The sequence below is a fragment of the Megalops cyprinoides genome, chromosome 8 (assembly GCF_013368585.1).
Source record: "Megalops cyprinoides isolate fMegCyp1 chromosome 8, fMegCyp1.pri, whole genome shotgun sequence".
In the NCBI taxonomy this organism is placed as follows: Eukaryota; Metazoa; Chordata; class Actinopteri; order Elopiformes; family Megalopidae; genus Megalops; species Megalops cyprinoides.
The window spans coordinates 22,436,264-22,454,158 of record NC_050590.1 but is presented as its reverse complement, the minus strand read 5'-3'; the positions used below and the strand labels follow the sequence as shown (position 1 = coordinate 22,454,158).

Below are 17,895 nucleotides of genomic sequence, written 5' to 3'. Positions count from 1 at the left end.
AAATGTTAACCCTGAGCAGCTAATAATTCTCCTTTAAAAATTAAGCTGTCTACATTTTTTTTTACAAAAGGATGTTTATTGCTATGCAAATGCTGATACACATACATTTAAATGCAATGTAGACATAGTCGTTCAATCACTTAGAATAGATGCAGATTGCACGTGTTGGTTTTTACAACCTGTTTGTTCCATGTCTTTCAGCAATTGGATGCTGAAATTACCCACAAATGTTCCTCCACCTGTTTCTCAGTTACCTCTTATTGGCTCATGCTTGGTGTCACCTCGTACATAACAAACTCATTATTCTTTTCCAATATGACTCTTCTTTCTGCCACTGAAGGGAGTTGGCACACTCAGTGTATCATTGTATCTCAACATCTGAGTCAGAACTCTGTTTTCTGGATGTGACAGCCTCTCTTTTAGAGTGTAACCCTGGGATGATATTGACTACCAGTCTGTTCCCACTTTTTTGCAAGACAAGGGTCAATGGTGTGAAAAGAGAAGCAACTAAGCTTTAATATGCATCTGTTTACTGTGTTTTTATTTCTAAATGTAATAAAACCATATGGCTAGTTAAAACCCTTGCAGTTTAAACAAATGGAAATGGTTGTAAAAATCCATTATGCAAGACTATTTCAGCTCTGAATAAAAATGTGTTTTGGAAGCAGCAGCTATTCTGCTTTTTCATGCATGGAATGTTTTTGTTTTGTTTTTGGCCCATGGACACGATTGGATGATATATTCTGGCCAGTCACAAACTCCACAAAACAAGAGTGAACACAAACACAATTAGTAAGATATTATACACCATCAACAAAGAAAAAGGGATAAAATTTAACCAGCAGTTGGTTAACAAATTAAGAAGCTTAAACCAACACATAATGAGGTTGGAAAATGTCATTTTCCCCTGTTTCTCTGTTCTCTGCAAGGGATTGATAAACTTCACCATTTCGTAAGATCAATAGAAGGAAGTCCCATGGAACTTAATGTACAACTAAGTGCATGTCTTTATTGATTTATTAATGGGCTTCCATTACTGGTCAAGGCTACCCTAATGGTCCCCATATTGATTAGAAATTCAAAATATATCATTTGTACAAGTATAGCTGCCTAATATTCTGTAGACCCTGTGGTTCATTTCAATATTAACTAAATATTAACAATATTCATTTAATTAATATAAATATTATCATTTATATTATTAAATGATACTGTAATGCCACAAAATATTCTTATATTTGTGCTTCAGTAGCAAGATTTTGGCATTTAGACAGAGGATCAATCTCTTTATCAGAATCTGATCTTTTTGTCTTGAACTGAGCACTTGCTTGCCAGATACCCATATGAATTTCTGCATGAATGTAAGGGAGTGGGCCATGGTAAATGAGATTATATACTTTGCTTTTATTACATTAAAAAATACACAGACTTTTCATATAGATATGTTGTAATTATATTCTGTTATTATCTACAATCAGGAAAGTATTGTTTGTCACAGTTTTATGACTCCTCTAATTAAAATGCTATTGACTTGTTTTCAGATGTCCTCCTTACTTGTATCCTAACGGGAAAATGTTTAGAGGCAATTTTAGAAGTAAACCTCATAAGGAACATTTTAGAGACAGTGTTATAAAGTCAGTTGCAAAACCAGAAGCCCCTATAACCAAATGCCCACCCACTAATAGAATATACCACAAGAATAAACACATTACATGTTTAGACATGCTTTACCTCGTGGAAAAGAACACCCATGCCTCCCAAAAATACTCTCTATTTAAGTGTGAGAGCTAGTTTGGGAGAGGTGAGGTCAGCAAAATGTATATACAGAATTTTCTGCTGATGTGCACAAAGCATGATTGTTTCTATATGGATATAAGAGTCTGAGCCTGAGGTCAGCTCTGACCATTGTGTTTGAAATGTACTGCTGTACCTGCTGTGATGTTTTATTTTGGCTCAGTTCTGGTCCTGGAGAGCCTCAAAGTCAAATCTTTATTTGGTCTTTTTAATAGGCCTCAGCCACCATATTCAGCCATATAGAGAGGATTTTGTTTTGGTATTGAGATTGTTACTGACTTGAACAGAACTGTAGAGAAAGTGCTAAGACTGTAGTTTCCCTCCAGGGCTAGAACTGACATAGATTACAGGGCTGTCAATGTCTATCTTGGTTTTGGGGAAGGGAGAAGGGGGCGGGTTCAAGCATACAGAGGATGCCACATGGCAATCTGCTTCCGAGGGTTGTCTAGCATCTGCTTCCAGTGCTGTAGCCCCGTACCACATGCCTGCAGGCCTAACTGACAGCGACCCAGGGAGTCCAGCTCCCCACCAGCCTGGTTCAGGACCTCCAGGTCCAGGCTGGATTTAGCCAGCAGCTCCCGGGGAACTTCCAGCATCATCATCTCATTCCAAACTGGGTTCATCTTGTGCTTGACACGGCGGGTCTGCTTCTTCTTCAGCTTGGTAGACTGGTGCTTCAGGGCCAGCTTCACTGACAAGTCTGGGAACAGAGTGAAAACGCTTTCAGGGTAGCTGTAATGGAAGTGAATCAATCTGCCTGTCTCTGATCACCATTACCCAGAAGGTAGCATAGTGGGCACAGCTCTGGACGCTGGACACCTGTTCACATCAAACTGTGTTACAGAGCACAGAGAACAGTGTACAAAGTTCCAGAATATGTTTATGTAAACCATAGATAAGGGGATCTGCTAAGCATACTAACAAGAGTATGTAAAGGGTAAGGCATACCAATGGTGTCCTTTAGCTTGTCTGACTGTAACCCACGGGCCTTCATGACCACCACACCCAGACGGTTGGCTGCTGGCAGGTAGCTGATGGACAGCAGGATTTCCCCTGCAGATGTGTTCACCTCCTGCAGACAAATAGGAGCAATGCTCAAAGTGATACACAACACAGGTCTGACACCTTTAAAACAATGTCAACTTATCAATTAAACCCAAGCTAGCTGATCAAACGTAATGCTTTAAATGGGGAGCAAAATATTACTTGAAGAGGGAATAAAATAGAGGAAAAAAGTAAATCATTTAAAGATTATCCTTTTACAACAGGGCCACAAATGTCCACTTCTCACCTTATCCCCAATAAGAATGGTCAACTGTGTATGTTGTATACAGTGCATATACACAATGTAATTTGTAATTCTGTAATTTGCCTGTCTCCTGTCATACAATTTCCCCATAGTATGTATTACTATCCTATATTAACTAATTGAATTTACTGTACAGATTTTGCCTGTGGGTACAACAATATTGTGCTGTTTTATTCTATTGTGTTTTATGTAGATGGAACCCAAACTGCCATTACAGGAATTTCTGATATAAGGGTTTTCATTTTGAGCCACTGCTTTCATATTGTCTTCATGTGAATGCAGCTGATCAGTTTCTTTCAGAGGAAAAGAAACAGCATGAGTCAGAGTATATGAACTTAGCAAAACAACACAGTGTATTTCTCACCCAGTGACAGCTGATTCATGCTCTTGTGTATTACCATCACTAATACCCATTAATATCTCAATGCCTTTTACGCAAATACACCACAATCCCTTATTAGCGGATAATAGGATCCATGGTAATTATTGAAATGACAGACTTGCTTAATTGGAGAGTTGAAATATGCAAAAACATTCAGTTACCGCTCATCTTATTTCATGATCATACATATGCAGTAATTAACCCTCATCTAGACACCACAACCTCTCTCTGTGACCTCATACAATGATGAAAATTGGAAGATGATGATAAAACGTGTTGCAAATTGGTTACCTTCACATCAGCCATGATAGTCACAAATGCTTGATTTACTAATGATGAGGCGGATAAATATCTGTGGGTCAGATCTATGTTACTGCCAAATCTTTATTCCTAAATAATTATTGTTTTGTTGTTTGTTATTACATTGCATTAAATTTGTTTCTTGCATCTGGATCAAATCACCATTCATGGGGATGTCAAGAATGCGCAGTTAATTCCTTATGAATGGGAGTAATTATACATATACAGTATACATATAAAAACTTGAATGCATATGGACCCCAGGAGTTAAGTTTGTATGTATAAAATGGTAATTCTTTAATTTGACCACAGCAGTAGGATAAAAAGATTTACAATAAGAGCCTGTGAATTTGGTTGAATGCCCCTTGTTCTGGCAGGTCCACCGTTACTGGCACCGAGTGATTTTTCATGAGATTGTTTGTGCCTCAGTCAAGGTTTCCAATAAGAAGAGTAGCTGCTGACATAGATAAATGACACTGGCATTTTTTCCTAGTTATTTTTCTTTCCAGAAAACACCAAAAAATTCATTTAAATCACAGTGTCTGTGCATCCCATGCACTCAGAAACACCCACCCCTATACAAAATATTCCAGAAGCTGCACCTGTTCCATTCTTGGAATAAATGAAATTAATATCTCAAGTTAATGTCTCATAAGTAAATCAAAGGGAAAGTTTATAAGAGAACCAAAGCCTGGCTAGTGAGCTAATACCATAAGATCATTTTAATTTACATATCTAAAAAAAATGTTCACCATTGGTCAAAGACATATTTTTGTTTCAAATATAAGTTTTCCTTTAACAAGGTTCTGACTTATTGCAATGAAGAGTAGATGTTAAGCCTGTGTGATATGGAGCAAGAATCTGTGCTAAATAAAGGCTGACAGATGGCTGTTTATTGAAAAGTCATGTTTTTCCTCTCATCTTATTCCCACATCTTTTCATTCAACACTGACTGGTTATGCCAGAGGGAGGACCACAAGGACATCAGGTAGTGTGTTTGTGTGTGTGTGTGTGTGTGTGTGTGTGTGTGTGTGTGTAAATGTGTGAAATGTGTGAATGAATCATATGGGGTTACAGAGGTAATGCTACCCTCTGCTGCAATCGATGGGCACCATGATTGCTAAATAAAGAGACGTGGGGTATGGGTTTGCTCTCTGGTTTGGCTGATAAATAATTCATGCCCATTCTTCTGCAGTCAAGCACAGTGTGCGTCACACTTCAGATAAAAGACTTCAGATAACCCCCCCCCCCCCCCCCCCCCCAACCATCTCCAGTCATTCCCTCAGCAGCTCTCTTTTTCTCAAATTTTTTTTTTTGAATTGCTCTTTATTTGTCTCATCTCATCTCCGTCATCTCACCCCCTCCAGCCCATGACCCCCTTCTAATTCCTGCCAAGGCTCTTTTTTCCACATGCCTGGAAACTCTCCTGGGTCTTGATGACGCAGATTCCCATCTTACGCTCAGCGGATAGTGCCCTGATGTGTGGACAGGCTTCGTGAGAGGCAGAGCTGATTTTCATTAGCTTCCTGCTGCAAATCAGGTGTCCCAGGTTGCAGAGCCAAATTAATCAAGACACACTATCTGAGGAGGTTTGAGCAAACTAAGAGCCACGCATGCAGCAGACAGCTTCTTCTGCCTTTTGTTAGTATTCCTTGCTTTGTCTGTCTATATATCTATCTATCTATTTGACAGATCCTTTAATTCTGAAAGGATATCTGTGCTAAATGAACAGGTGGGAAGGCTGCCAGAGCAAGGAGGGGGTCTGGTGTTCTGACAGACAGAGTGATGGGAAGCCATGCTACCTCAGTGCTCCCTGGAGCCTAGAACAGCTGACCCGCAGGGCTTCCTATGCTACAGTCTCCATAGCTAACTGGCTAACCTTTTCTGTGTTTGCCTTTGATGTGAATCCAGTTCTATCATACCTTGGTCTAAGCCTTGGCTGGGAAACAACATACAATCTTTCACACTCATTGTTCTGCAATCATGCACTCCACATATAAAGTGCTCTCTTCCCCAAATACAAAACCAAATCAAAGCACTATCACACACTGAGATAACAGCTTCCCTGTTACAGAAACCAATCTTTCCAATAACTTCCAATCCATGTCAAATCTCTTATCACAGAAGATAGGATAGATTTGTCATTTCATTAAAGCTTAGGTTGCGATGCTTATCTAAACCCTTTCAAGGTCACACACTGAGATGATTATCCCTGCGTTTCCTGGGAAGACAGGAAAGAACCAACATACAGAGTTATAAGAAACCTCAAACGTGCTGGCTTGTGCCCAATGAGGTTATCTGACCAACTCTCTTTTTTGAATAACTTCCAAGCCACACAATGAGCTGTATATCAAGGTCAGGGCAGACTGAGGGCAATGTCATCCTTTCATTCTCATGTGTTCAGCATCACACTTCAAGGCCCACCTAGCATTAACCTATAAACAAATGTGTGCTCAGCTTAACCCCCAAAATTTACAGAAACAATGATATTAAACTGGCCCATCAACCAGACTGTTAGAACATTTCACTTCAAAGATAAAATATAAGAGCACACTACAGCTTCTTTTCATCATTTCTTACCAACCTAGCATAAGGGAAAATGTTTTCTCCAGCTTTATAAATTGGAAACCTTCCAAAACTGAAATGTGGAATAGACAAAGCCATTTACTCCTATTTGTCGTTAGGATAATTGTAGATCTACTAGTTGTACTCACATTTTTATTTGTATTATACTGTTTGCATATATTCATAAAATAATAGATTTAATTTAACTCTATCCATGAATTTCATTAATTTGGACATATGACTAGGTAGTTTCAAACTTATATTGCCATCTCCTCTTAGAGCCTTGTGGGGTCATTTAGAATGGGTTAAAACCTTTTCTACATGCTTTGTCCAGCCCCAGGCAATTAGAATCTGTTATCATTTAAACCTGTTATAGTTATAGGCAGGACAAACTGTTAGTGAACAGAAACTGATGTACCTGCTTGGGCGGCTGGAGATCCACCCAGCAGTCAGCATCAGACATCATTCCCACGTCGGCCAGCTTGAACCTCATGGTCCCCAGATTCGTGTGTCGGGAGAAACGGTCACAGCTGTGGAGAGAGAGGGCCACTTCACCCTCCTCCTCGTAGCCTCCAGGTAGGGGGAACACCAGGTCTTCTTCCCACTGCACATGAGCTGTCAGACGCTTTGTGGAGGTTTGGGCCTCTTTATGCCCCTTTGCTATGCTGAGTCTCCCTGCCACATAGCCTTCACAGCCCACCTCCACGCTCACATGCTCTGCTGCAAGGAGAACAATGACAGCAATGACATTATAAACATATACATCTTAAACCTGTCTTCTTGCTTCTGACGGCACCTAAGTCACAGTCTTAAATGTGAAGGGGTGAGAGGTGTAACGTCACAGAATTTTGTGTAATTCAAGAGCTTTGCCACCTGATTAAATTAATTCAAATAGATTTCCCTAGTTTTCATAGTGTTAGCGGGTTATGAGAGAGTTGTAAAAGGGTGGACAATTTCAAGGACTCAAAATGCTTTAAAGCAGAGGTCAGAAAAGTGAAATGCAGTTCAAGGACGATGTTCCCTATTAATTTATTAAAAGATTAATTAAGCTAGTAGGGTACTTATCTGATGTGTATTATGTAATTGTAGTCTTTTTAAACAAATGTACTCCTGGGTCAACCAGTGGGTGGCTGTGATTACCAAAGGTATAGAGAAAAATGAAAGGTCAGTCAGTTTAGTGACAGCTCTTGTCTTAAGCAGCAGTGTTTTCACAGGATTTCCATTTCAAACAGTCAATAGACATAATCACCTTTGCAGGTGCAAGATACTGCACTTCAGGTAAAAGATTCACATTCATTCAGGAAGATTCCATTCTTATCAGTGGTTGATTCTTAAAACCACAGTTCCAAATGAATGGATAAATTTGTTTGTGTTTTAAACAGTATTTTATCAATTGAAAGGGTCCTTAGTTAAATGTTTTGAGCATGAAACATATTTGAATGTATAGTTATTTATGCAATCCTTTATTAAATAAACTAAAAACAATATAATTCACATTCATTCTTTGACCATCACTATATGAATTGTTAGCACTGTGTGGTCTATAATGTTGTGGTGCAGTCTGAATTCACACATTAATTCTGAGCATCTTCATAACAGTTCATGCTGAGTACCATACAAAGGTGTCTTTGTGGTTATAATTAGTTTTTTCTTTCTTTCTTTTTTAGCCACTCATGATGGTCTTTTCTCAAACACTGTAGATTATAGAAAACCCAATTTCATTGTCGCATCTCTTTGGTGAGACTTATTTCTGTTATAAGACTAAAAAAGCAACAGTTTTAATGCATATAAAGCATTTCTTGCAAAGTCAACTGACATGCAGGTGCTTGGCAGCACAACTTTTTTCTCAAAATATCAAAAAATTAACGCACTAGATGCTTCAGTAATTACCACAAGATACCAATTTGAAATGCAGGTGTACTAAAATTTTTAATGAATTATATAAGGTTGATTGTTATATCAATATGTATTTGTTGTAATGGTATGTGTTCATATTTATACCAAAATAATTTTAAAAGAAAATTTGTAACTGTTGATAAAACCACAGTGATGGCTTAGAACATGACATGTCAGTATGTGAGTAGTTACACAATTTTAAACCATATTGCTTGATATTGTTTATGTGATTGATTCAATTGCACTAGTACTCCAAACCTCTTTGCTCCTTTGGACTAGTGAATAATCCAAGAATGGCTTACTCCTGAAACAATTCAATTTCCCTCTTTATAATTAAGAAATTATTTGCCTCTTGAAAAGTTGAATGACTAGTAATGTCAAGCTTGGATTGTGAGGTCTAATATAAAACAGATGTATTAAATATTCATGAGATTATGGGTCTGCAGTAAAATTATAGATGGCTAATTGCTGTGTGATGCTCATTGTTGGTTTTCCTCCACTAAGGCAGTATGGACATATCAGTGGCCTTTTGCCTGGTACCTATGCTATACTAAATTCCAGAAGCAGTGACAGAATGTTCTATTTTGACAGGCGCCCCAATACCATAGCGCACCATCTGATCTATCCAGCTCCGTATGAAATCATCAGCAATCCATTGGCCTGGGGAAAATGGACTGCTTTATTTCACAGTGTGTATGATCCCATTTCCAGTGAAAGGAGAACCAAAAGGGATATGAAGATGAATGGAGCTCAGTCAGATGTATCATTACATTTCTTGTTGAATGAATTTTAAAGTTTCTTTTAACCTGTCACAGTTTATGAATATGACTCACAGTACATGATGCTTATATATTTCATATTTATCTATTTTTGTTGTCATACCTTTTTCCCTTTCAAGCAATCCTATTTTGTAATTACCAGTTGTATACAAGGCTTGGCTCCCTGTGACAACCTCTGCACCCATTCTGAGACAAGATGAATCCAATCTTGTGATATACTCAAATGCAGCAAACATCTGTTTTTAACATAACACTCCACATATCACACTACAGTGGAGTGGGCACTCATTGGAGGATACACACTAGTTTGCTAATGTCTTCCAAGCAGCGCTTGGTACCTGGCAAATTGGTCATTAGTTGGCTGAGATGGAACCAGGGCCATAGAGTCCACCTTGCACTCTTTTTCAATGATTTGATAAGTACTTTATCTAGACACACTAATTAAAGCTGCTCATTTTCCTCCATCGATGATGGGAGATGATGAAATTCAGCCAGTAATACCACTGTATAGCAGTACCTCCTCCTTTAAAGTGTGTGATGAGTGAGAAGATGGTTTGCTACAAGTGCTTGTGACCAGGATTATAGATTGGTCCTTGATTGGGAGACTTCTAGAATATAATTTAGGAAGACAGTTGAAATTATAGGAAATAGGAAATAATCAGCACTGTTAGCACTGTGTAGTGTAGAAAAACGGGGCCATCCTAGATTAAGACATGTACTAAGTACTTCTAATAATCTACAAGAAATGTGAAGAATCCCACTCTGTATGTGTGAAAGGTGGCATGAGGTGACACAAGAGTCAATCTTTTTCTGACTCTGTGTATGGTGGCCATTTGAGACTCCTACCCTCTATGATTGTAACATGGAGCTCCTTTTTCTCAGCGTGGTATCTAAGGGAGAAATGCAGTTTGGGATGAACTATTGAGTGTCTTTTAATCATCCCATTCCTCAGCTCCACAGCAGAGGTGTTTTCTTCAGTGGAGTCTGAAATAAGAACAATGTAGTGAGTTTGCAGGTCCCTTCAGAGACAATATTCATGCAGGTCACAACATTTTACAGGTATCTCTGTTTTGTGTTCAGTGTTGTTGGGACATCACAGTGACTAACACATGGGAAAAGCTGACATGTTCGTCACACTGTAGATCAGAAGAGACTGACAATACTGACAATACAAAACAATGACTGTTTGTCTGTAACTCTAACTGATCTTTCACTTCTCCTATTTCTGTAGGGATTTTCATGTCTCTCGTCTCCTCAGGACAAAGAGGACTAAATCAGTCAGCAGATCACTGAAGACATCAATATGACCCCTAGGTATCATGGTGGAGAATACGCTGCTAAGCATAATGATTTTGTTTTGATTATGGCACCCAGTGACCCTTTAGGGCAGTTGTTTGGGTGTTCAAGTTCAATTTGAATCACCAGTAATCTAAAACATAAGTAGATGGGATAATGGGTTCAACCCAGAGCATGCAAGTACATTATTTAGTTATCAGACATCCATAAACATGGTATGTTTTGCACCCATTCAGGATCATGTTTTAAACATACAGCAGGATATTTGCTGAAGCAATTTATGTCAAGTAGTCTACCCACTGAATTACTTAAATCAAGTGGCTGTATAAAATCTAGAGCAGCTGCCCTTAGGTTTGTCACCACTTTTGGATTTTCTAGTTGCTTTAAACCAAGCAGATTTGATACTGTCCCATTAGCGGTCAATCATGACCTTGGACCAGAATTTAAAACATTGATATTTATATTCCTTGTTTATTGTATAAAGAAATCTGAAAAGATATTTAAATTATTTATAGCAGTGGAGAGCAAGCTGAGTGAAAGGAATGAGGTTTATGAGGAGAGAATGCATTTTTATCAGGATGTTTTTGCGGCTCTCTGCTGCTCTCTGATCTGATTTACCTTGCCTGGGGATGATGAAGACCTCCTCGGATCCCTCTGTTGCTAGGTTACCATGGTCGGGCTCGGCAGTGGCAATTTTTTCAGCTGAGGACTCGTCAGTCGTGTCTGATGCATTTTCTGGATAATTAATCACTTCAGGAGAGGTCACCGATGGCTTCGGCTTGTAGATTTTAGGGAATTTCAGTAGTGTTCGAGGCTGGATGGGCTCTGTCGATTTTTTGATACTGAACTGGAAAATAAAGTATACCATTATGGGGTATGGCAAAAACATTTACAGAGCAGGCATTACTGCACAAGATGGAGGAAAATTACTGTGCTATTGTAGCTAATACATATATCTGGCAGGGGAAATGGTGGCTGTTAGAAATCATATGGAAAATAACGTTAGGGCAATTCTGAATGTGGTTGATGTTCTGAACCAGGTGACCTGTGCATTCAGAGAAAACCTTGTCTTTGAAAAATTATTCATCTCCTGCTCTGAAGATTTTAAAGGTGTTTCACAGTTTTCCCCTTCCTGACTGAACCCTGAGGAAATCCTCACCATGGCAACCAATACAAACTGCACCTGCCCACCTCACAAGAGGTGTCAAAATGTTAAAGACAATCACATATATTCAGCATGTAGTTAGTAATTCACACTGCAGCAACTCCTGACAACCCTGTCTAAGGTATAAATTAAACCCTTATATGCAGAGCACTGTGCATTCCACAGGCAGTTGTTATTTCTCTCAAAATATTATTATCATTTTGATTGGTTTATTATTTCCAGCTAGCTATTCCTCTTCATGAATGTTTCTGATATGCTGATAGGGACCTGTGCAAATTCTGGGCAAAGGTTTGTTCTGTACAACCACACATTAATGGGCAGCAATCCATGTTATGAATATTCATGATGGGAAAACAAGACAAAAAATAACTACATTGTTACATACATACAGCATAATACTGACTGATGGTGAAATTTGCATTTGTTACAATCGAAGTACTATTGGAAATGGAGACAGCCGAGTGAAAGATCTTGCACATAAGTGCTGAAACTAATGTTAGAAGACATCTGGATTGTGTATCATTAGATACCAATCAGGGCCATTCGCAATTTTATGATTTTTAATGCTATGTTTAACCAGCCAGCCTGCAGAGATGAACAAACCCCATTACACTGAGTGCATAATGTAATCTACACCCAGTTTAGTTTTATTGATGTGAATTTAGGACTGCAGGAGGTTGGCAAACAGCTAATTATGTTGAATATCTTTGTTGAGAGATCACTACCATTTTCCTGTGATCACTTCACTCCATCTAGGAAAAAAACCCAACTGATGTATAGAGGGGAAATTCCTGTTTAAATCTGTTAAAAATGACACACCTCAATTAATGTTCCAAATTTATCAGTTAATGAAAAGGGTCTACATATAATGACTCAGTGACAATACAGTGCCGTTCACTAATAGCACAATTTGATTCTTATAAGGGGTGATCCTTAACAGTGGAGTTCCAAATGAAGAGGTAAAATGTATGTTTATATTTTGAACAATGTTTTTCTCACAATCATTTGTGAAATGTTTCTTGATAAGTTCTTATAACATGGAGCAAAATGTGTTTTAGGTGTGCCAAAATTTTATACAACACTTAATAACAATAAAACTTTAAATACAATAAAACATAATAACAACATTATCTGAATTGCTGGTGCTGTATGAGATACAACAGCACATAGCACAGTCATGAAAACCCTTAACTAAATCCTTTGCTTTCCTTTTCTGGGTGTGACTCCTCCTTACTTGTTCTTACAACATTGTAGACTGTTTTCAGGACCTGACTCCAGTTACTTAGTTGCATTTCTTTCATTGGTTTTAAGACTATGTAATATCTGTAAAGGTAGAAAGTGTCATCTGTAGGTGGTGTCTTTTGTGTTGACTGATATCCAGGTGTTTAGCTAAACTACAACTTTTTTTCTGAAAATATTTACATGCCAGGTGCCTTGGTAATTAATGCAAGGTAAGAGATACATTATGTCCTTACTTACTGTATGCACTTTTGTAAGTCGCTTTGGATAAACGCGTCTGCTAAATAAATAAATGTAAATGTAAAATGTCCATTTTTTATTACTTATGTACTGTTGCACTCCACTGACCACCACATTACATGTGAGTGGGCTAAAATTGATTGTTGAGTCTTATGAACTGAGATTTTAAACTGCCATAATACTGGAATGATTATGTCCCACTGTTTTTCATCATTATATGCAACTGATTCTTATATTGATATCTTCTGAAACTGGTATTCTGGTATCTTCTTACAGTGGTACCTCCTGGCTGAAGCAACGGTTCTTTGTTTGTGTGGTTAGCTCTAAGAGCTTGTGTGGAATCACTGGGGGCTCACAGTCTGTAAATGGAATTTATTGATTTCTTCTCCCCAAGTGATAAGTAAACATACTGAGCCAAATTCTAATTCATTTTATATCAGAAAATAACCCCCTAATTGTTTGTTTGTTCACTGGAAATGGTGTGATCATCTAGAAAGTGGTACTTTCCTTATTGTGCAATATATGAGAATGGCAGGAAATACTCATTTTAACACTTGTCTGATTCATTTGCAGCTGTTGTCATTAACAAACAGAGCCACTTTGGGTCCAAACCAGAGACTTGATCACAGTTAGGACATATCTGTTAATTAGTGTCAAACTCTATTTTTGTAAAAGGTTAAAAGCATTATGTTGTGGGACCAGTAAAGTTTGAATAGGCAGTATAATTCACATTTTCAAAGGATGCTTAGGAGGCAGCATATTTTTATTCTACAGAGGAGAAAGCAGGTTTGCTGATTCCCCCCAGCCAGTGGCAAACAAATTGGGAGTCTGAATGTGTTTTGTGATGCAAGCTGTCTTTCTGCCCCTTTAAATTATTGAGCACTGGCAGATTTCTCTTTCCAACAGAAATTTAATCATTTATCACCTCCTCCAAGACTTCCATGTGTGAGTGGGATCCCTTCAGTACCACCATCTGTGTTTCAAGAGGGGGCTTCAATTCTCATTTCTTAATAGGTGTTTTCCACCCTCACAAAACCTTCGAAGATTTGCAGCGTGAAAAGCCTGCTGTGGTATTAGAACTATGTATCATGACCTCCAAGTAAGGATTCAAGCCCAGGTACCTTAACAAACTGGCATATGAAATCAAAAGGTTCATATAGAAACTCTGAGAACAGTGTTACCCTTGCACAGGCATCACACACCCTTCCAGCCTTACAAAAAAGAAAATGTATCTTTTATTCATCTGTTATTAGTTAATGTATATTTTTATTTCATGTGTAAGTGCTACAGTGCATTGCGATCGTTAGAGAGGTCATGTTGCCTGAGGAGAAGTTGGAAACCTTTGTGACTAATTGTTTTTGCAGTTAGAATCGATCGTGAGTCGTGCAACACTTCTTCCCCTCACTGTGGAAGACGTAGGCACATGTGCGTGGAAGGTGACTAAAAAAAAACATGGTAGAGACAGTGAAAGGGAGATCACAAACGGATATGTCTCAGAGATAATTCCCCCCACCCCCAATGTTTATCGCTTGTGAAATATCTTTAGGGGGAGTAGGAGAAGACTGCAAAAAGGAACAGGAAAGGTCCCAATATGAAGTGCTGAGGATGTAGTTAGGGATCATTTACGTTCAGGGGACAGGATATTAGACAGAACATTTTGGCTATGCTGCAAATCAGATATGGCTACTCATAGACTGGTGCCTCCCTCATCTCAAATGTCTAATTATAGCACTCTTCACCTAGCTGTCCTCCAGTACTCACAGCCATAAAGGGCTCTCTCCTGAGAGCAACAAATATCTCCCTGTAGGTTTGGTATAGGGCAGGATACTATTAAGTTTCAACCCATTAGCTTTCAAATTCTCATTCATTATTTTGCAGAACAGGCTTCTAGGGGTCCATACTTTTATCCATGACCCTGAAGTAAGGCTTGCCTTAAGCACTTAAGCAGAGAAGAGGTAATTGGGCTAGGGGCATAAGTCACATAGGTTGTTCACAGGCTACACCCTTGTGTCATATGTCTAATTAATCTACTGACTGCCTCAAACAGCAATGAGACATAAGTAGAAAAATGCAAAGGATAATTAACTAAATGTTAACTATAAATAACACATTATGGATTTAACCTCTGAAACTTTTCACATGAAAAAGGTGACCAAGTGAGATGCTTGGTTGGCACAGAATGGTTTAATGCATACTTCAGTGACCAAGGAGGAACTGCAGTCAACTCAGGCTCTGGCACACTGTGTGAAATTGTGCTATAGCACTCTGCTATAGCACTGCTCTACCTCTACCACTCCTCATCCTCTTGTATGACAACTATATAACACACTCAATACTCACAATGAGAAGCACATCCTCTTCAAAAGACCACAATTGCCATTGCAACAATATAATCTATTAACATTAGCAAGTGCTGTCATCCATGATGACTTGTTATGCCTTTACTTTTACTGTCATCCATCTATTCACACAACGTCAAGGTTATGAACCGATGATTCTCATTCTTAAAGAGTACTGCTTGTGCTCCTATTCCATACCACCCACTTTGTGCAAAGTTCGTACAACATAGGTTCTTACAGTATGTGCTGACAGTACCTGCTGAGCAGAGTGCAGGACACTTTGCTTGGCCTTTTCAGGGTCCGGCGAATCATCCCTTTCCAGCTGCCCCTTCCGGTAAGATTTGCAAAGGAGTGACAGTCCGCAGAGTGTAAGGATGCCCGATGCAGTGCCCAGAGTGGCACCAAGGACCACGGCAGTGGAGAAAATCATGCTGAGAACAAGGACGTGAGAAGAATCTTCTGTTGAGTTACTTTTCAGGCTGCATTGCAAATGGACACCTATAGACTTACAAACCTGGGATGTCCAGAGGCCAGGTTTGATGAGATTTTCCTGGGGAATTGGCAAGATAGGCTATCACATTCGGGCTGTTTCTGCTTCCATGCTGCTGTCTGTGCTATCCACTCATCGGGAGCAAGAAGGAGAATGTTCCCATCTGCAGACGCGTGTGCAGTGTGGAGGGGCAGCAGCCTGGATCGTCTGCTCTCGTATTCATCAGACAGCTGGGGGGTGGGGGGAAGGTCTGCTGGTGCTCAGACAGAATGAGGCTGTTTCATTGATGCTTTATCCGCCCCCCCCCATTCCTTTTTCTCTCTTTCAGTTTCTCTGTATTGCTCCCCCTTCCTCTCCCTCTTTCTGTCCCTTGGGACAGTGTTGTGTACGTTCTCTGTGACGTCAAGGAGGCAAGACTGGTTTCCTGTGTTAACTCTTCTGCACACCTTCAGAGATTCAGAATCAGATATACAGAGATCCAATCTAAGATCAGCAATGCACAGATGCAGATATAGATTAGACACAAAGATAGCATTTTCTCTTAAAATTTCACCAGTGGTCATGCTGTATGCTGTCTTTGACAAAAAGAAACAATATATTTTATCACAATCAGTTGTATGAACATGAATCTTGCCTAGATACTAAAAATACTTTTTCTGGACTCCTGTATTAATATGATTATCATTCCACAATATAAATTATTCTGTTATTACCCTTGCTTAATTTTGCCATTTTTCCATGTTAGTTTAGAATAGAATAGAATAGAATAGAATACAATACAATACAATACAATACAACACTGTTGCGTTTTTTGGAATTAGTCTTGCATTTACAGAACTTCTGTGCATGCTCAGTCTACAAACTGTTAAACATTAAACCACAAATGCATTGGTACAACAGCAGGGGTATTAATAGGGTTCATTTGTAAGTCATAACTACAGAAATGACAAACGCATTATATTTTGTTCTTTTCTCAAAGTAATCTCATTACATGAACAGAATTTCCTGGATTTCTGGTTTATTTCTGCGTTCGGGTCAACCCCTGTGGTCATTTGGGACCTGATGCTCCTGTGTGTGGTCCCTGACATTTAGCTGACAAAATTGCCAGTAAAATAAGTGCTTGGGGCATAAAGGCATCACCAACAGCACCACTGACACATGTCATCTCTTCGTGGTCTTGACACATGACAGCTGTCATCTGAGTATGTCTCTTCTTAGGTTCCACTGAAAAATCATGGCTCACAAAAACATTGTTAGAGAGAGATGAATTCTCTTTAGTCTAATCATCTGTTAATCCTCAAAAGGAAGAAATATCCTCCGGAGTTGGGCAGAGACTGCAATAGGGAGGTTACAGGTTTAACCTTTTAACTGTCAGTTGTACCTTCATATCACAGCATTGTGGCACAGCCCTGCACACTACACAATATTACTGATTATGAGTGCCACACTGTAACATGACAAGGTTTGCTCATCGAAATTCTGTCAAGAGTCAGAGAAAAATCAACCATGTTTTAAAAACCATGGGTTTATATGTTATAGATCTGTTTAATTTACAAATAAATGCCTTTAGAGTGTTAGCCTGAAATATGTTGCAAACCAAAATATGTATGTCAAATTTATTGACGTGTTTAACTATTTAAAACAATGAAGTGCTTTTCAATAGCAGCAGTGTAGCATAGTGGTAAGGAGCAGGACTTGTAAATGAAAAGTTGCCGGTTCAATTCCTGGGGGGGCACGGGCACGGGCACTGCTGCTGTACCCTTGGGCAAGGTACTTAACCCACAATTGCCTCAGCTGAATAAATGGATAACATTGTAAAAAAAAAAAAAAAAAACACTGTAACCTATGTAAGTTGCCCTGGTTAAGAGTGTCTAAATGCCAATAATCAATGGGCTTATTTACTGTAGATAAGGTGAGGAATAACACAATGAGTATATAATAACCCAGTATAAACATATGGAATGGAAGTGAACATGCTCATATGGCACTGCTCCCTTGTATTTTATTTGTATCACTGGGATTTTGGGGAATTCATATATCATTGTGCCTCATGTTAAAAATAAACCAGTGTCTGACCTTTACTCATGACTGCATTGGGCTT

The 17,895-nt window shown here is 38.9% G+C and overlaps 1 protein-coding gene across 1 annotated transcript; it reads right to left on the bottom strand.

The window, feature by feature from the left end:
• Positions 1 to 135: 135 nt before the first annotated feature.
• On the bottom strand, positions 136 to 16,146 carry syt13 (synaptotagmin XIII). Its single transcript, XM_036535261.1, has 6 exons — positions 15,561 to 16,146; positions 10,940 to 11,168; positions 9,872 to 10,009; positions 6,769 to 7,070; positions 2,743 to 2,866; positions 136 to 2,494 (listed from the first exon to the last, which is right to left on the bottom strand). Exons 1-6 carry the CDS (start codon positions 15,732 to 15,734, stop codon positions 2,193 to 2,195), a joined length of 1,269 nt encoding a protein of 422 aa, XP_036391154.1. The 5' UTR covers positions 15,735 to 16,146; the 3' UTR covers positions 136 to 2,192.
• Positions 16,147 to 17,895: the final 1,749 nt, after the last annotated feature.